We start from the raw sequence: 21133 nt of genomic DNA, 5'->3' as shown, positions 1-21133 counted from the left end.
TTTTCAAAGGTGCACACACAAATTGGGTGAAACTAATCATTTTTAATTAGATTAAACTCTTTATATAAATTTTTCTTCTATCTACTATATGACATGACGTGTGACACGTGACGTGACGTGACATGTGGCTAAGTATGGTGACCCATACTTGGAATTAGTGCTCTGTATTTATCCCATCCAAAGTGCACACACACAGCAGTGAACACACACACACCGTGAACACACACCCGGAGCAGTGGGCAGCCATTTTATTGCTGCGGCGCCCGGGGAGCAGTTGGGGGTTCGGTGCCTTGCTCAAGGGCACCTCAGTCGTGGTATTGAAGGTGGGAGAGAGCGCTGTACATTCACTCCCCCCACCTACAATCCCTGCCGGTACGAGACTCGAACCCGCAACCTTTGGGTTACGAGTCCGACTCTCTAACCATTAGGCCACGACTTCCCCACAACACTCCAAAGAGACCCCTTTAAAAATCAAAGAACAGTTACACAGTGTCGCACATAAGCCACGCCCACTCGCATTCAGTCGCTTTAACGGCTGACACCTGTCCACACCCGACAAGAGCATCGTCGCGTCGAAAGCAAACAGATCATATTATAATCAGTGGCCTGTCTAGACTGGATACAGAGTATACAGATGTGCCTTAAATTTCTCTAACGTACTCCACGTGCTAGCGCTGTTCGACACAGCAGGAACAAATGAAGAGTAACCCAGCGTCAGAAACGAGTGGCTGGTTTGTTTTTAACGGCGTCCCGGGTCACGTCGTAGGATTATGTTTGTTCGGAGCATCAAACTTTTTCACATAGAAACTTTTGTTGAAAGTTGAAGGAAACAACTAATCTGACAGCAGCTGCATCACAATCCGTAAGTACACGATTTGATAATGACTTGCCTGTAAATTACAGTATAACATTTTTAAAGCACATGCAATGAGGTTAGCCAATCATAACAGAACCAATCATAACAGTTGCCTTTTATTGGCATGCATTTCAGCCACTGCATTTCATTTCGGATCATTATATATATATATATATATATATATATATATCCGTATTGTTCTTGTGTTCAGTGTATATCCAAATGTCCAAAAATATTGTGTGAACATGAATACCTATTAAGTATGCTAAGGAGATTAGGCTGCCTGAAGTTTTTCCATTTCAGGAGGTCAAAGGTCACACTTCTGCAGGGTTTTTCAGAAGTCAGATTGTTCTCTGCTCTCAGAGTGAACAGACAAGCACCAAAGCGCAGACTTCATGTAAGAACGATTACTCATATCCATTCTCCCTCCTGCGGGAGGAGTCAGAAATAGATGGGATGGTGGCTGGCAAAGAATGAAACAAGCTGAGAGCATGTAGCTTGTAGTCATAAATGTGAAGACACCCATTTGCTGGGGCAGGGATGAGTGCACTTATACTAATGTGGTGGGAAAACAGCCTGAAACGCAGCATCTAATGACTCTCCAAAAAACAAACAAATAGCCAAATCATTACATGTACGGCCACAATATGTGAACTCCAGCACTCATCAGAATGTGTCAGTTAATGCCCCTTTGATTCATGTAGAACAAATTGGGGTTGGAAATTAAATCTGCTGCTGGTGGGTTACTGAGAAGGACGTGCTGCCGAGCTTCATAAATGAACTACTCAATAATATGAAGGAAATGAAGGGCTGGGAAGCACTTGAGCTGCATATGAAGTCTCATATGTCTGCCTAGTTTTTTAGGCTTTTTGTGCCTTTATGTAAAGCAGTTGATTTTTTTCAGTTTTTCATCACACATTTTCACGTATATTTAGTGTTAATATTGCTGCCTGCTATATGTTAAGTTACTGTTTGCTAAATCAGCACCTTAAGCTTAGCATCTGGTAAATCAGTTAATCTCAAATTTTAATTTTATTAAAAAAAAATTTTTGTCATTCATATTTTGGCCACTGTATGGTACCGTTGGTATTTTTCTCTTCTGTGGGCAGATGGATCACATCTTGAGATTAACAGAAGGAATCCGTGTCCAGACCGTATGTATGTGTGCTGACAGATCAGTCTGTATTCGGTATTTGATAACAGAGGTCTCCCTTGGGCTCGGATCCTTGTTGGCATGTTTTGGCTGCTGTTAATCTTTTGGCCTGGTATTCCCAGAAACCCTTGGGTGAAGATTAATCCAGTGACTTCATTTCAAAAAGATGGTCCACAATGTTTAGTTTAAGATTAGACGTACTGCTCAATTGGGAGAATGAAGCAGAAGACCACGTGCTCCACAGAACAGAAAATAGGCTACAACGCCCACAGACCTGGGCCTCTCAACGATGCCTCTGGTTCCTGTCTGAAATTCTGATTTGTTCCATAAAGCAAAAGAAACCATGTTTGAATGGGGTTGGGATAATGTATAAAATATTTATAATATATATATAGTTTTATTTTAAAAAAATAAATAAAATAGCCAACATTGTGAATACTGCAATTATTTTAAAGATGCTTTATATTTAGCCATTAACTTTACTAAACACTATTCCTTTAGGACAGTTTTGTCTTCAGTCTTTGACTTATTTGCATATGTTTTGTTTCATTATTTTAGAAGGTTATTTTAGTATAAAAGATCAATTAATTATAATGATTTTTTTTTTTTAATTCTAGATGGTACATGATCTAGCCTATATGTCAGTTTAGTTCTGAATGGAATTAAAAAGCTGTTAAGCAGTTTCAGAGAAAAAAATTGTATATATAAATTCACAAAAATTATTTTATATACATAGAAAGCATATTCATTTGTCAAATAACTTCAGATAACTGAAAATTAAATCAAATGTTGTTCCATCATCATTCAGCCTAACAGATATATTTATGTACAAATGAAACAACATATTCTAACCTTTGCTTATTAAAATATATAAAAGAAAAAGTGATCATTCTAAATGGTATTATATTTTAAATGATTAAAAACACCTTGGTGATAAATGGGTAAACTCTAGTGGTTTAAAGGACAGTGGCAAAGACTGGTAAAAATGTAAAATTGCAGTTAATCAGTTTTGGGGACTGCACTGTGATCCTTAAATAGTGTCTTTAATGTTCTTTAATGATTATTGTTATAAATATGCTTGACAAGTTTTTTGGTATATAAAACTATTGTTGCACTGAATGACATTTTAGTGCATGTCTCCTGTAAAATAATGTATGATAGTCATTATTTTTTGCTCAGAAAAATAAAAATAGGAGCTTATAATGTACGGGAAAAAAAACAAAGCTGTATTAAACGTTCATTATTTTGATGCTTGAAAACCCCATTTCACCCAGTCAGTTCAGTCATGAAACTCTAGATGGCGCAGACTGATAGGTCCTTTACATGCAATCACCTACTTCATGGCACAAGCTGATGATTTATATAGTTCAGAGAGCCCTGAAACCCTCCACCTCTCCCAGCTCCACCTGTCTAGATCTGGCAAGGGATTTATGTATGCCTATTCATGCTGCAGCAGCATATCTTACATGCTCACAGCAGCGGGTCTGTACTTGCTTTGCAGCAGCAGCGTAACAAGTCTACTTCACCAAGACCAAATATATTAACGTTGTAATATCTATTAATACGCTAAAATCATTCTAAGAGTTTATAATGAATGTATGTATTGAGTGTTCAGCACTAAAATCCAGTGATTTCTGGCTGCTGCAGTAATGATTTGAGCCGTGAATGATGGTGTGATGACTTTAAGTGTGTGGAAATATGCTTGTTGCTTTTACAGAGCACTATCTTTCATCTTATAAAGAAAACACCCAATTGCAACCTTTTTCCAAACCAGCTGGCTTTCCAAAGGTTGTGCCCTTGAGCAATTACACGGTGATGAACTCCACAGCTGTGCCAGAAATGTCTTTCCCCTGGTTTTAGTATTTAAACCTCATCGGTTGCATGATGGGCCTCATCTCTGGCCGTTGCCCTTTCTTCCTCCTTCACTCCCTTTGTCCCTAATGCTGGCTGGATGATGCATGAGACAGATCTGGAGTGAAAGGTCATGTCCACAGGAGAGAGTGTGAGCTTTAAAGAAGAGTGTGTGTGTTTGAGCAGGAGCGTGTGATGTAATCAGAGCGGCTCTGAGGTGCGGGCAGCTGATGGAGTAATTAATAAGGGTCCATCAGTAACCCCCGGCGACAGGCGCTGCTGTGGCTGAGAGCGAGTGACCCGCTGATGCACTGTCTTTGACTGTGTGAGTGTCATCATTTCTTCCTCAGCGTAATTCATCACCGCCGCAGTCCAGACAACACATTCCCTTTCTAGACCCAACAGTCCCCTACTGAACCGAGCCCTGGAGTCTGACCCATAACCCCACTGGCCTGAAAACAACATCCTCCACTCTACTACTAAAATGAAACATGGCTAATAACCTCTGAAACAACTCTGTTCCTGGAGTCCCCCAACATTGCACATTTTGAATGTGTCCTTTTTCTGAGACACCTGTTTCAGGTCATGGAGTCTCTACTAATGAGCTTGTTGACCTGAATGGGGTGTGTTTGATTAGGGAGAAGTTCAGAATGTGCACCGTTCTCCACTGCTCTGAAACATCCTAAATCCTCGTAATCAAAGCTGGCATCACAATGTTCTTAGATCTTTCACTTTAGACTTTGGATTTGCATTGTTGTGTAGTAAAGTTCAGGTTAGGTGAACCTCTGAATTCATATAGAGAAAAGACCAAGATCAATAAAGAGAAGATCAACAGAGGGTCTACTCTAAATACACAGATTGAGTTTAACATGAAGGAAACTCTAATTTTGGCAGTTTTAGTGTTAATTTAGCATTATTTATATACTAGTAGTATTCATATAATTTTTACAAAATTTATTTAAAAATTGAAGAGTTGTAAATTATACATTTAAATTTGTTGTATATTAGTTTGTTTTTAATTTTAGTTGACGTTTTAGTAATTTTATGTGCTCTGTCAGTTCTTTAAAGTTTCTATTTGCCTTTAATTTATAGTTATTTCAGTTTTTAGTTTTAGTAATTTTAGTAATTTTTAAAGGGGTCATATGATGCGATTTCAATTTTTCCTTTCTCTTTGGAGTGTGACGATATCTGCTTCGTCATGCCTGGAGCTGATCCGTGCTGGTTGCTGAGGAAATACTACAACTTTGCGCTGTTGATCGCCGGATCGGCTTTCACCGTGGACGAAGCGGAGTCCAGCCCGGGGTCGTCATATGTGGTTGCCGCAAGCACGCCGGCCGCCGCTCACTCAAGCCGCCGGCCTCTGCTCACTCTCCCAGGATGCCTCGTTTATAATGGGTTTTCATGTTTTTGAATCATCGCTCCGGCCTGACAGGGCATCATCACAATATGGTAAGGGGCACATTTCCGTCACACGCTTGAGGTATCCGGCCAATCACAACGCACTGGATTGCTTACCAATCAGAGCACACCTCGCTTTTCAGACCGATGAGCTTTGTAAAAATCTACGCGTTTCAGAAAGGCGGGGCATAGAGGAGAAACAATAATGTACAGTATGTGGAAAATAATGTGTTTTTTGAACCTTTAACCGCATAAACACATTTCATTACATCAAATACACCAAATAATGTTCTTTTTAGCAACATCATATGACCCCTTTAAAAGTTTTTAATTTATATATTTATATCTTTATTTCAGCTTATTTCAATTACCAAAATAAATTTTTATCCGTTTTAGTTCACAATAACAGCACTGGGTAGTTTTGCATCACCATAATCGGAGCTCTTGATGCATGGCTTGAATCTGGTATAGGTTTTTAGTTTAACTTTTATTAATTTTGTTAAAAAAAATTTAATTATTATATTCAGCTCAAACTTTTTTTTTTCAGCCAAGGCAACATTGGCAACATTTAATCTTAACTGGGAACCTGATCTCCAGTGTTACCCAAATGCCTCTGTGGCGCCAGCTAATTTCATAAACAAGCAGCTAATGTAAACACTAGCATTTCTTTGAGCCTACAAATTCCACTCAATAACTACAGATTTCAATACATGTACAAATACCTGAGAGAAACTGACTTTTTTGAAATCTTCTCTATACTCTTTAGCTTTCAAAGTTTCCTCAAACTTCCCTTTGAAAGTCTCCATTCTGGTCAGGCTTCCACAAGAGTGGGAGGTAGATTCAATTAATTGAGGCACAAGGTGGTAAACAGGCTAGCAAACACTGCCAATAGTTTCCATGGTGCTTCAGAACAACATTTCAAAGACTCAGTGTGTTTTATAAAATATGAATCATGATTCTGGGGCTTAATTCTGTCCTTGCCAGGGTCCTGGCTCAATTTCCTTCTCTCAGTAGCAATTTGAAGAACCCAAGCTAGACTAATTAATGGGGGAAATACATTTATAGACAAGTACTAAAGAACTGCCCACACCAAAAGCTTCATCTTAAAGTTCACATGACTTGGTTTGCCATAATAAAAATAAAAGTTCTGCCAAGAAGTCTCTGCAGCCCCTGAAGACCACCTCGGAAAATGAATTTTACCCTTATGAGTTAGTGTATCAAATGTCTTTTTTGAATTCTGAGGAGTGTGTGTATGGAACAATGGTGTGTGTGGGCACTGAGTGGCATTTGTGCCCCATCTACACACGCCGTCATTTTCCTTTTCCCTTTTGCTGTCTATTTACCTTTTGCATTGCATTCCACACACGTTCCTGATCAGGCCGCTTGCCTTCAAGGGTGTCCATGGTGTCTGCCATTAGAGCCAGCAGCTGCCAGGAGGAGATAAAGATTATCACAGCTCAGTTCACACAAACGCCATAACTTTTCTAAACACTGCACCTTTAAAGCTAATTAAAAAATCATTTGTTGGCAGCTGATTCTTATAAGTCATCCCTCATATAATGAGGACTTTCTTCTTGTTCCCCTTTGGGTGGTGGAGAGAGGGAGGGGGTGGTCTTGGGTTTTTACAAGGCTGGTGGTTAGAAATTGAAACAATGTGGACAAATTGAGGAACAACACTCGTCCATCACAGGGCACAGCAGATGGGAATGTACATGCTGCACACTGAGAGAGAGAAGGAAGGTGAAGCTAAAGAGTGAAAGAGACACTATGAAACAGAGAAAGAGACAAAAGAGAGAAAGTATATGGGTCAATGACATGGCATTGATTTATCATTTATGAATTAATATTAAATGAATTTAAATATTTTACATCTTTATGGGCAAGTAAAAAAAGACATCTTGAGATTGTAATGAAGAAAATAAAAATCCCATGAAATGACTGGGGAAAAATATCTTGTTATTGAATGATTATTTCAGGCAAATAATAATATGAATATATTTAAAGTATATTCTTTTTGAAAAATTATATGCCTTATCAAAGTCAGTTTGTTGTAGGAATAATAACCTGTATAAATAAGGTTATTATTCCTATAACCTGTAGGTTATAGGAATAATGTGTAAAACCAAACTCAAAACTAAATATATACAATTTTTTTATGTATCAAACAAAAAATGTATATACTTATATATTTATATAACCAATTTATAATATATATATATTAAACATTTGTTGAAAACAATATAAACATTTTTTAAAAAAATACTAAGATTAAGAATGTTCAGACCCATTTTGCTGAAGGACCAGTTATTTAATTTAAATTTTTAAAAAGTGAAGTGGAATAATATTATGAAGGTATTTAAAATACTATTTCTTTTTAAATTGTCCAAAATATCAACGTCAAACCTGTAGGAAGGAAATTATAGAACAGGGTATGACATCACAGAGAAGACATGTTCATTTATACATTTAGCAGATGATTTTGATCCTCTTTTGTAAATTGCTTTGGATCAAAGCAAATTGTCAAAGAGCCAACAATTTTCATAATATACAGTTTCAGGTTTATTAGAAAACTTTTAGCAAGCTAAAAAAAAAAATGCTGAGAAGAAATAGTTTTTTTTTTTTTTAAAGTCTGTAAACCAGTGGTCCTCAACTCTGGACCTCGAGATTCACTTTCCTGCAGATCGAGGATCAAACCTGGATTAAACTTGATTAGGGTTGGAGCTAAACTTTGGAGGAAAGTGGACTTGAGGTCCAGAGTTGAGGACCCCTGCTGTAGACCATCATTAAAATGAAAAAAAAAAAAAAAACTAAATACAGTTAAAATGTCATAATACTTTTAAAAACAACTTTTGCTGAAAATGATGTATGACTTTTTTCAAAAATGTCTAAGATTAATAGGAACACATGTGATTCAAATTGGATGGAAGTGGTTGGTCACGTGCTTTTACTAAGTGCTGTTTAAGTAAGGGTATACTGCCTTTGTGTGCTGTACAGTACCTATAGAAAGTGGAGTCACAACACTTTTTTCACATAATCGCTCTCTACACTCTTATTTCTGTTCATGAATGTAAGTACATAACATTTCCAGAAGCAGCATGTAGCCCTGAATCCATATTCACCAAGATGACAAAAAAAGCTACAGTATATACTTTCAGCTTATTTATAGAGCTTCTGTCAGTGAACAGAGATGTGTGCTTCTCTGTTGTAGATTTCTATTTAAGTACTCATTTAGGTCTTTGTAATTTGTCAGTATAATTCTGGGAAGTGTTGTATGGCGCCCATACAAACATCACGCTAATTGAACGCCCCCTGGCTCTCCATTCATGGCAGATTTGGTCACAATCTGGCATACATCACACTCTATTGATCTGGGCTAATCTCACCAGTGTGGAGCGCTAATCTAGTAAAGAGGCAATTATGGTGCTTCAGCACTGTATGCCAGAATGAGATTTATGCCACCTCCTTCTTCTATTCTTTCTTTTTTCTCGCTCATTTTCTCTCTTCTGTTCTGTCACTTCTATATCTGCACGCACAATAGCAGTTGTCTTCTATGTCGGCGCTAGTTTCTCTTTCAGTCTCATAAATATTCACAGCAGAGCTGTTTTATTGCCGTGCATAATTCAGGCCTTTATTAAAACAAGCTGGCCCGGTTCTGCTCTTGTGGTGTGATGTTACTTGATTGCATCAACCCTCTCTCATAGTAAGACCAAGGAGGTCTATTGCTTGAACTTAGTGATTTTCTCATAGCGCCACAAAAATAGATATTTTATGCCTATTAACAACTCAAAAAAGCATCAGGCTATAGGCTACTGTGAAATGTTAGCGGTACATATGTTGCTTGTAAAACATTTGTAGTCAGACTCAGAATTCATAACTTTTGCCTGCGTTTCGATTCAGTTTCCATTTGCAAGCTCCTAATTCAATTTATTTCTGATTTATTTGCATATATTTTAGTTAGAATGTCCATTTTGCTTATGTAAGAAATGATTCATTAAAAGAAACGACTAATGCGTGCAAGTTGTTCTGTATGTTTTTGATTCACTAAAAAGAACAGACTCACAGCACCTTCCAGCAGTGGCTAACTTGGGTCAGAGCTCAGTGAGAGCAGTTACCATCTGAAACTGCTCTCAGATCAGTGTTAAGTGTGTTTAGGATGGCCCAGAGCTATCAACCGATCTGCATAAGTAGCTCAGCCTGTTCACAGCGAGGGGAACACTTAAACAGCGATAAAAGGAAATAAAGGAATGATCTCTATGTAAATATGCGTTTAGACTAAATTCACTTCAGACTGATCGGAATCCGATAGAGAATGTTTATAATCCTTTGATTTCGTTTCATTCTTGTATTTTTCAGTGCATGCACACTCCAGGGATCACCACCCCGTCTCATTCCAGCTGCCTGCTTCCTCCACCTGTACTCGGAGAGGAAGCTTGGCCCTGTGCAGCGCTTTATCTGCATATTTTAAATGCCTGTTGGAGGAACATTCGTTTGAAGTTGGAGATGAGGAGAATAGCTTTGTTTCCATGTAGCTTTTTTTTCTTTCATCAAATGACATTAAAAAGCACAAGAGAAAAGTAGAAATCTGCATCCAGAAATTTGCTACAGGACTTTCTGCCATGAGAATATACAAACACATGAAACTCTTATCACTTTTTTTTCCATGGAAAACAAAAGGAGTTATTAATAGCAGAACGCCTATGCTGCTTTATTCATTTTAAAAGAATTATACATTGAAGATGTGACGTACACTACAAGTGCATATTGAATGCAACTAAGTGCATTTTTTTTTTACAAGGGCATGGACCACTTTTATGATGCTTTATAATGCTTGTTTTTCATTGATGGAGCTTCTGGTGCCTGTCCCAATTTGCTTTCATTGTATGAAAATAGAATCATGTACGTTTTTAATCTCTCCCTTTGTATTCCATGGACGAGAAACATTATTTAAATAAAGTGAGGGGAGTAGAAGATAAGTAACTGCCTCACCAGCTCTGTGTCAGAAGGACTGATGTCCTGAAGGTAGGGTGCGACCGCCAGCTCAGCCAGTGTGTACTGCAGTACATGCATATGTTCTCTGAACTTATTCAGCTGTCCTAGGACACTAGCATACTGCAGTCGCTCTATGAGTCCAGATCCTTGGGAAAATCCCACCTAGACACACATCAAACGCATGCTCATTTATACACTGCATATAAACGTAGATATAAAGGGACATTTTATAATTATCTGTGCCACTAGTGGCACTAAATGGAATTGCAGTCTGCTTGTTTGAGCAGACCGTCTCAGTCTGGCTCAACCAATGGAGTGAGTTTCGCCACTGTTTTTTTTGCAACAATTCCAGAAAGGAGAGTTTGAAATGTATTTGAAATAGTTTTTTTTTTTTTTTTGCTATTTAATTTGGTGCTTTTAGCAATTACACATTATGGGCCAGATTTACTAAACGGCAAATTAGCGTTAGAGCACAATTCCATAAAAGCGCAGATGGGACAGGAAAATTCTGCAGGTGATTTACTAACAATGCGCGCATTAAAGAACACCGATGCAGCCAAATAATTTCCATAATGACCAGCGCAATCTATCAAGAGCAGCGCAAATTACCGCCTGCTTTAAGACATACTTGTTTTGGGCGTTAAATAGCAGTAATTTGATGAGCGCAAACATTAGTAAATCGTGATGCATGATTTGTTTTAATACTCTCCTCCCATAAATTTTGCGTCTGAAAGGGAACACCTACAAATGCATATTCGATAAAGTCAGGAGCAAAAACAACTGTGTCCACGCCTTTTCAGCGATAATTCTTCACTGCACGTTTTTAGTAAATCCTGACAGTACTATTTTAACGCCAAAAGACCGTTTGCGCTGGCGCAAGTCCAATAGGTGGCGTAAACCACTTTTATGTTGTTTTGTAACCATTCCAAAACATTTCTGACATCTACTGGACTGGAGTGTGAAGTATTTTGGATTTTTTGCTTAATTTAAATACTTTCCACAGAGAACCTGAAACTGAACAAGTTCACCAATCCTTGCGAAAATACATAGTCACTCAAACAATAGCAAGGCAACTCGCACTATTCGCGTTAGGGCTTTAACGCATCTCTCAACACAAATGCCATTGGCTGCTTTGACGTCTACATGAATCCGCCGCAGATAATGTCACAGGAGTGTTTATGGCAACTGAATGTGTTGTTATTGGGTTGTGTGTGTACAAGTGAGTTTCTGTCATGTTTCCTTGATGCCCTGAGTTGCGCTGTATGTAAATGAAGTCATTATAAATTGAAAAAGGGACGCTGACCTTTTCCACAGAGAGTAACAATACAAAGAAGAAGAACAAACACTTTAAAAAAGTGTCAGCATAAGGTGCTTTTGTTTGAAACTGACCGCTCCCAGTGCCAAAGAGTCCCTCAGAGCCGTTTCGCACACGCCGCTGCAGTGCTACAAAAGCTGCACTGCAGCTGCACTGCTGTTCCCTGATGATTCATTATGTCAAATATCTTTTGGCATCTTGTGTTACACGCATTCTTCTGACGCTGAAACTTGACAAAAGGCTACAAAATGTTAGAAGTCAAGTTGAAAAACTGCTATTCTTCGGCTATTTTGTGGTACGCTCAACTCCACCCCCCCCTTCCACGCCTTTTCAGCGATAATTCTTCACTGCACGTTTTTAGTAAATCCTGACAGTACTATTTTAACGCCAAAAGACCGTTTGCGCTGGCGCAAGTCCAATAGGTGGCGTAAACCACTTTTATGTTGTTTTGTAACCATTCCAAAACATTTCTGACATCTACTGGACTGGAGTGTGAAGTATTTTGGATTTTTTGCTTAATTTAAATACTTTCCACAGAGAACCTGAAACTGAACAAGTTCACCAATCCTTGCGAAAATACATAGTCACTCAAACAATAGCAAGGCAACTCGCACTATTCGCGTTAGGGCTTTAACGCATCTCTCAACACAAATGCCATTGGCTGCTTTGACGTCTACATGAATCCGCCGCAGATAATGTCACAGGAGTGTTTATGGCAACTGAATGTGTTGTTATTGGGTTGTGTGTGTACAAGTGAGTTTCTGTCATGTTTCCTTGATGCCCTGAGTTGCGCTGTATGTAAATGAAGTCATTATAAATTGAAAAAGGGACGCTGACCTTTTCCACAGAGAGTAACAATACAAAGAAGAAGAACAAACACTTTAAAAAAGTGTCAGCATAAGGTGCTTTTGTTTGAAACTGACCGCTCCCAGTGCCAAAGAGTCCCTCAGAGCCGTTTCGCACACGCCGCTGCAGTGCTACAAAAGCTGCACTGCAGCTGCACTGCTGTTCCCTGATGATTCATTATGTCAAATATCTTTTGGCATCTTGTGTTACACGCAGTCTTCTGACGCTGAAACTTGACAAAAGGCTACAAAATGTTAGAAGTCAAGTTGAAAAACTGCTATTCTTCGGCTATTTTGTGGTACGCTCAACTCCACCCCCCCCTTCCCAAGGTCGCATCTTAAGCGCTTTCCCCTGTGGACCGTTTTTGGCCTGTCGAGGTCGCTTGTCTAAATGATGCTCCACTCTATGCCTTTCTAGACTCCTTTTATTTCGTGTGAGCTCTGTTACTCTCCAGTGACATTCATCCACTTTATGGTCATTTTTATTACCAACACACATCCCCCAGCATGCATCATTTTTCACCACTACTGTCTCAGTACTTTTGGGCGTTTTTTCATCACGCCGCACTGTTTACTTTCCATAAGCCAAGCAAGGGAGACAGTGAGCTGGTAAGAGAAAAAGAAAGCAAGAATAGAGTGTCTTTGGCTTTTTTATTTTTATTTTTTTATAAATATAATTAATAGTATCTCCTTTCGTTTTTTTTTTTTATATATATATATATATATATAAATTTTGTTATTTTTTATTAGCTATAATATTTTATATTTTTTTTATTGTAATTTTAAAAAAATAAAAATGAACTAAAAGTATATATTAGGGCAATCAATCAGTTACTTTTTTTTTTAAATGTAAGTAATGGATATGCTTTATATATGTTATAATATATAATAAATTATATATATATTCTAAATATACAGAGTTAATTTTCTAATATTTTATAAACCTATATTTTCCTGTTCATACTCTTTATGTTTGGACACGGATGCAGTGGATCTGTCATTACGGAAACTTTGATATATGAAATCCATCCTAAAATGCCCAGGGATAATTTAATATTGATGTACATTACTTAATAATTTATATATTTGTATGATTCTGTGACTCAGCAAAGGAGGGTGTGTGCGGATCCAGTACTGAAATCCGCTGTACTGCTTGACTGCTTGACAGGTTGAGTTCTTCATTCTGAGAATGAATGTGTTGCCACAGATTTCATCACAGTGGAAATGAAATCAACTCTGTGTTTTAATCGAGAGCTGATGGCTGTGCTCGGCTGGAGAATAACTGACTAATGTAATTTAGCGTCGTGTCTGGGCCAATCAAACATTTGCCGTTGCTGCTCTAATTCAATCACCGTCCTCTGAAATAAACGCCCTAAGAGTTCAACCTCCAAATGAAATGAAAACTTCATCTGTGGGCATGTTTGTGTCTCCAGTAGTCCATTGTGAGATTGGATAAAGATTGCAATTATTAGTGGATGTGCCAGGGATACTGACAGCGAGGGCTTGTTAGTCATTGATGGCCCAGCAAGTGTATATAATTAGGAGTGTTGGCTAGAGGAAGCATCACTAGCACTATTGCTCATACTTGGGTAAGTGATTTGAACAAAGTCTTAAGCCAATATGTTAACCTTCCGAATGTAACTCTTTTGCACAGTTTGTGCTGTAGACATGAATGATATATTAAATTGTGTGGATGACTGAACTTTTCTAAATGATCAGATTGACTATTTTTGGAATGACATTATGGTGACTAAACGATGATAGAATTTTAATTTTAATCTCTTTAAATGGGTCCTATTACGCTTTTTTACAAAGTCTTGATTTAGTTTTAGGGGTGTACTAGAACAGGCTCTCATACTAGGTTGTTCGAAGCCGCCTGCGAGCTTCAGTGTAAATATTGCGTCAAAATCAAATCAATTTGAGCGCGATTTAAGCCCGGATGATTGTAACCACTCTAAGTTCGTCTGCCTTGGGAAAGCTAGCGTGTCTCCGACATAGTGATAACACTCGTTGCCTTCTCTAGTGCAGCTCAACCAGGTCTTGTCCCATTCGTGGTTATTTGTGATATCACAAATCCCGGAAAATGTGCGTTGTAGTCCAAACGAGTCGTTCGTTGTAGTTTTTGAAAAGTGATTTCTGTTAAATAAAATATCTCCTTTTGAAGTGTACTAACTTTGTAACTTTGCAGATCTTTTTTATGCTCAAACAGCAACATTACAGACTAACTAAAGTTGAAAAAGTGAAAAAGCATAATAGGACCCCTTTAACAAACAGCATAATACTTATAAACATACTGTTGGACAGTCATTAAGCATCACACAATTTGCAAGAACATATATAAACCCACACTTAGCTTGGTGCACTTAATGAAATCTAGAACTGGCAGGATCTTCTTTCCTTGCATCTCAAACATCATTTCTAGGTCTCTATAGCTGGGAGGCGTGAATGGAGATCTTTGCCCTGTAAAAAAAAGTCAGACCAACAGTGCGTAAATGTTCAGTAAGCCTTACAAATGACTTATTTTATCATTTACAGTAGGGCCCAAACACACTGAAAACCTGGGATTAATGCTAAGAGAAAAACAGAACATTTTAGAAACAAAATAATTGACATGACATTAAAGATTAGATAGATAGATAGATAGATAGATAGATGGATTGATATGTTAGACACCTTAGAACGACAGAGACAGACAGAACTATAGATACAGTTTAGTTTATAGTTGAGTTTTTTAACCTTTTTCTTTTCCAAAGCTGAAAATTGTTTAATAAGGCAAAAAAACAACAATCAAAAACAATTAGTTTGGCAGGTAATGCTGAGAGAAGAACTGGAGGCAGTGGAGGTGTTATGAAGGCTCAGAGGGAGTGAGTTCAAGAGTTTGAACACACTACCACCCATTGAGGAAAGTTGAATTTTCATCAACTAATTATAATATTATGCATGATAGGAGCATCGCTAGTGGGGGAAAAGGTGGGACTGACTCCTGGGGCCATGAGCCACAAAAATCCCCCCTAGCCCCCCCATTGCAGTGATTTCAGGGCCTGAAACCATTCTACTGTCTATGCAGTGCATGTTTGTCTGCAACATTGGTATATCCTAACACTGTTATTCATAGTATACAGTGATGCTGCAGGTAAACACATCTGCAGCATACAGAACAGCCTCTGTGTACTGTACATAATATTATGACGAGTTGAACATGGGAGGCCGATCATGCAGTATCAGTACCTTTGCATAAGAAGTTTGAACAGCATCTTGAGGATGATTGATTCATATAATGACCCATACAGAGACATTACACAAATGCCATAGATTTTCTTCCTCTTTAATAGAGATCATTCACAAATACAGCCCGAACTCTGCCGACCTCTCCTGCTCTACTGTGCAGGCTGGCTACCGGCAGTATATCTGACATCCATGTCATCTTTGCCTCTCTGGCTTTGCACGAACCGAGGTTAATCGAGAAATTTTATGCCATTGATGTCAATACATTGATTGGCCCCTGTAATCTCTTGTCTGCTTAAACAGAACAGAAAAGAGCTGAGTTAATAGGAATTTTTCGTACTTGAAAGACGATGATTGTGTGACCTTGGACGTCAGTCTGTAAATTTGTACATTTAACATATGACACAGCGTTAGCCCTCGATTTCAATTGGACTAATTTCCACGCACTACTAGATAATTCATTTTTTGTTGACCTAACAAAGTCATTGTGGTGAAAAAGTGTGACTAGAATAGAAAAGATCCCTCAGGGATTGTATTAAAACATCTTTGTCATTGTAATGGTTGTGAGGATTGAGAGGTCTATTTGCACTGCGTATTCGACGCCGCAAGCTTTGTGATCCATTTAGCTTGCCTGAGGTTAGCGCATACTCGCTCATCTTCTTTCACAAGAGAGTACACTCCGAGAGCTCCTAACGATGTCACCCAGCAGGTGAATGTGTGATGTCAAAGATGTATTGTGATTATACCATGTCCTGTTCAGCACACTCCGAGTCTGAGAGCCTTCATCTTAACACCATGAACATGCAGTGCTAAAGTCTTCAGTTTGTGTTCTGTGGAATCAGATTATAAACTCCCTTCACCCAATATAGAGCCCACACCAACCTGTGAATGTGGGACACCTCCTGTGGAGAAGTTTATGTAGGAAGTCTCCATCATTTCTCCTTCTGAAGCCAAGGGTGAGGAAGTAACTCTGTGTGGATGAAGGTTGACTCCAGTCTGTTGTCTGGGGCAACAAATGACCTCCACGCGGGTCTAGATAGAGATGAAGAACGGCCATCATTTTTTAAAATCATCTTAAACAGGCAATTATCTATCTATCTGTCTGTCTGTTGTTCTATCCATCGTTCTACAAGTCACATGTCTGGATATCTGTCTGCCTCTAGATAGATAGATGATAGATAGACAGATATATGTTGAACTTAATTTACCACAGTGCTTCACCTGTTTATTTTTTTTAACCCGTGTGCGTCAATTAAAAAAAGTTACACATAGATCCATTGTGGACAAAAATGGCCATGTCAAAAAACTGTCATAAAAATGTGACGCTTGGGAGCACAGAGTTAAGTTTGGTCTCATTTTAAAGAAGACCCATGGAAGATTATTGTTGAAGTAAAAAAAAAAAGTCTAAAAAGTGAAACCAAAAAAAAAGTTCTAGATGTTTATGTTTATGAAAATGATTTATGAACGATGTTTTATATAAAATATACATTTTATGAAACATGTTGAACTCTATACCTGCTAGAAAATCAAAGCCATAAATCTAAACAAGTTGTGTTCCAAATTTGAGGTTGATATCTAAAAAAATGAAATTTCAGTAAGATTTAGTTTGGGCGCAGTACCAAATTTTCCCTATTAGATGCCAGCAAAACTCTGCTGGTGCACACAGTGGTTGGATTTGTGATTTGCAGTAGAGTTTTTCTCTCTCAAATTTTACAAGAACACGCACACACAATTTTTTTTTATGACACACATACAAACCACACTCTGACATCCATACCAACACACCCACACAATTATAGCTTTATTTATACAATTATAGCATTATTTATCCAATTGGCTCTATAAATGCAGAAGCAGAAAACAGGAATTAAGCGAGTATTTGCTTTATAGGGCAATTCTAAAAAATGGCACCATCTGGCAAAAACTAGTAAAAAATTAAATTTTAAAGCCTTGCCAACAGAATGAAAGCCTATTAACAAAAATTGCATCATTTTACAGTTGAATGGCACTGCGATTAAAAATAGCAGTTTTAATGGGTTTCAATTGGGACGTTTTTGTCCATAAGGTCCTGAGAGGAACAATTTTTTTGTACCTAGTGCAAAACAGATTTATTAAAGGAAATGGAAGTGAAATAGTAAAATTCCAATAAAAATACACACCTGTGCCAAAATTTATGCAGTTGGCAATAACACAGGCAAAATGATCAAAAAACATACAAAACTAAAAAGTACAAAAATGTCCAAAAGGTCGCACAAGGGTTAAATATAGTTCGATAAATATTTATTTGTGTCATTCCAAATCAGTTTCCTGTGGGGTATGGCCAGTTGACTTGATTCCAATTCATGACTTGAAAGGCAGCTAAATCTTCAATTCTAAATGTTTCACAACCCTGCTCAGAAACCATTTGGAACACCCTAGAAACTGTGGAGCAATGCATTCAAAGCCACTCAGAACATGTTAGCAACAACATAACACAATGCTTGGCAACCACCTACAACACTCTAACATCTTAGTGGTGGTGGGTTTGCATTGGAAGTACCATTCACATTTTGTCAGAAAATGTAAAAGTCTAGTTTTGCATGTCAGGCATATGCAGTTGATGGAAATATAATAAATGCTATGTTTAATGTTTGTTTACATTTGTACATTGAACCATTATGATACTGGATTGGGTGGCCACAGATGAACAGCACTGTACTAGATCACATATACAGAGATTTAATCGATGTTAATTTGATTTAGTTGATGCGATGCTAAAAGTGACATTATGTTCTATTTTGATGCGATCCGTAAATTTCTTTCAAAGAGATTGCATCAACAGATGGCTGAAGGCGGTACATAAAGACAAGGACAGCAACTATTTTTTTCAGAGCCGGTTATGCAAAGTGCTGAAGTGACATGGATGTTGACAACCCTGTGATGAGTGACTGTTCTCCTCTAGGGTACTAAATTTAAATTCAATGTGTCTTTCAGTGTCACACATTTATGTCATGGCGGATTATTTCTCCACAACGGTGAACATTATGCTAATTTAATTTGTTAAAAAAGAGAAGATACATGGTAAAAAAAAAAAAGCCAGCATCCCTGAGGAATGAGAATGTAGACATGGAGCACAGCAGGGGATGGATGACTACTCCATGGAATTTGTGCTGTATAAAACAGATTGCATCATCATCTCTGCTGAAAAGGTTTGTGTTTACAGTTGTCTTTTGTCTATATTTCACAAAACGACTCAGCATTATAGCCTTAAAATAAAATTGTCACTTACACTCATGTTGTTTCAATACTTTATGTCCTTTCTTTCGTACATGGATTTCAAAAAGACACGTTTTTCCAGAATGTTCACACTGCTTCTTAGAAGTCTTTTAATATAGCATGCAAGTTTTTTTTTTTTTTTTTCATTTTTGTAGCTTTACAGTCCCTGCTAACTCTTTACTTTCATTGTTTGCACCATTTATAACATTGACATCAAGGTTAACATCTCATTTTGTGGTCTATGGAAGAAAGAAATCAGTGGCTTGAAAAGAAATGATGGTGAGTAAATGATGACAGAATTTTCTTTTTAACTGGACTATTCCTTACAATATACAGCTTTCATTTTATCCAGGTTTTTGTGGCCTGTTCTGGAGAGTGTCTGTGCTGCGGTGTGAATGCATCATAAGATTGTGTCCTGGGGACAGACACCCTGCTGTGTCAGGATGTTCCGAAATTTTCATGGTGAATCTACGTTTTAACTTTCAATAAAGTGGAATGCTCTCAGACATGTTCTTTCCACTGTGTCTCCGTGAGGCGTCTTTGAATCGTTTGATCCGAGCAGGGGAAAGCATGACATTTGCGTCACTAGTGTGTATCTTTTGAGCATTGCTTTGAAAGAAAAAAAGCCTTCAAATAGCTGTTCTTTTCATAATGAATTAATCCAGAATAAATGCATAATCTGAGATTATGGTTATTTAATACCCATAACCCAGAGATTCTCTTTGGTTGCAATACATAGAAATCTCCTGCGTCTTATTTATTGTCTATTGTATTTATTGTTACCATCTGAATCATTAATTCAGCTGATTCATTCAAAAACACTGATTCTTTTGGAAATTAAACAAGTGAGCGACTTTATGAATTAGCTCATTCATCATTCACTCCCAAGATTTTCTCCAATATACTTCATTTAGGAACAAAACGAGCAACTGCGTTTAGGAGTGAATTACTGAAACCGTTAAAAACTGATTCATTCAGACATGAAACAAGTGATAGGCTTTATGAATTTCATTCAGTTGATTCATTCAAAAATATTGATTCCTGCAGAAACACAGCAAGTGACCGACTTTATGAATAAATCGTTGAATAATTCACTTAAGCGATTAGTTCAAAAACATAATGTGTCAATCATTGAATCACTCATTCAACCTTTTCATTCAAATACACTGATTCATTCTGAAACATACTCTATAATTCGTTTGAAAACAAAAACGCTAATTCTGACTGTCGCATACACATTTTGACCAATTCCCTTCTCTCTCTAGCAATAACTCAAACACACATGTGCTTTACATGCCTTACAATGCAATGACCTCAGCTGACAGTCGCTGTAAGGCTACATTAATTTACACATGAAATTAACAACTCATCTCACCAAACACACATACAATCAACCAGAGGTATAATCATGCATTGAGTAGTACTGTGTAAATGGTTGTTTAAATTGCTGCAAAGTGTGTAATTTGAAGTAATTCAGGTCTAAGGTCAGGATTTCGATAACATATACAAACTTAGTGCTGGATTATATATTTGTGCATAATGGGGGTGTGTAAAAACGGAGCAGGCTAATTGAAACATGAATGTGTGCTCTTGACCTGCCTGTGTGAGAGGCCCAGGCCTCAATGTTTGAACAACAAAGAGAGCTACCTTACATCTCTGCATGACACAAGCTGCACTAATTCACGACCTGTTGCTAGGGCAACACCTGCCTTAGACAAAGCTGAACCTATTAGTAACCTAATGCCTGTGAACCTAAAAGCTTCCTATTTGAGTGCTTCATTGTGGGAGGTCTTTCTCTTTTTTCACTATTAAATAAGCAGATGCTGAATGTGGAGTGTCTTGATTTCCTCATACCAGTAAAGATGTAGTCTGTGAAGGCTGGATGAAGCTTCCGGAAGGCCTCCTCCATTTTCTCTATGATGTTTGAGGATGGTTTTCCAGACCAGGGAGTGAACATGACTGAGAAATTCTTCTCCATAGTAAGCGCTGCCTCCAGGAGCCCCTGTGTGGAAGGGAAATAGAGAAAGGGATTTGTTTTTAATACACTTATTTCATTTACATATAATCAGATCATAAATGCTTAGGAGTTACTGAAATGCACAATGTGATTTTATTATTATATTTCCTGATTATAATTTAGCTTTTATATTTTTCTCTGGCACTTCTGTTAGATTGGCATGTGGTTCTGATCATTTCAAAGTAAAATATAATTATACTTTTAAAACATAGACGTGATTAAATCAGGG

The 21133-nt window shown here is 37.7% G+C and overlaps 1 protein-coding gene across 2 annotated transcripts in view; it reads right to left on the bottom strand.

Moving 5' to 3' along the window:
- Positions 1–20884, bottom strand: part of LOC107753793 (spermatogenesis-associated protein 16) — a 69882-nt gene extending 48998 nt beyond the window's left edge. Inside the window, exons 1-5 of one of the 2 annotated variants that reach the window (XM_016570029.1) lie at positions 20742–20884; positions 16515–16664; positions 14755–14867; positions 10245–10409; positions 6602–6685 (exon numbers count right to left, since the gene is read on the bottom strand). In XM_016570029.1, coding sequence (XP_016425515.1) covers positions 6602–6685; positions 10245–10409; positions 14755–14867; positions 16515–16664; positions 20742–20865 — 636 coding nt within the window. In that variant the 5' untranslated portion in view covers positions 20866–20884. The remainder of the gene's footprint in view (positions 1–6601; positions 6686–10244; positions 10410–14754; positions 14868–16514; positions 16665–20741) is intronic. The other variant, XM_016570030.1, reaches the window with a different exon arrangement.
- Between the last annotated feature and the right edge of the window lie 249 nt (positions 20885–21133).

Source organism: Sinocyclocheilus rhinocerous, unplaced genomic scaffold, assembly GCF_001515625.1.
Source record: "Sinocyclocheilus rhinocerous isolate Xijiao unplaced genomic scaffold, SAMN03320098_v1.1 scaffold711, whole genome shotgun sequence".
Lineage (NCBI taxonomy): Eukaryota > Metazoa > Chordata > Actinopteri > Cypriniformes > Cyprinidae > Sinocyclocheilus > Sinocyclocheilus rhinocerous.
The sequence above is the reverse complement of the archived record's forward strand: the minus strand, read 5'-3'. Positions and strand labels throughout refer to the sequence as shown.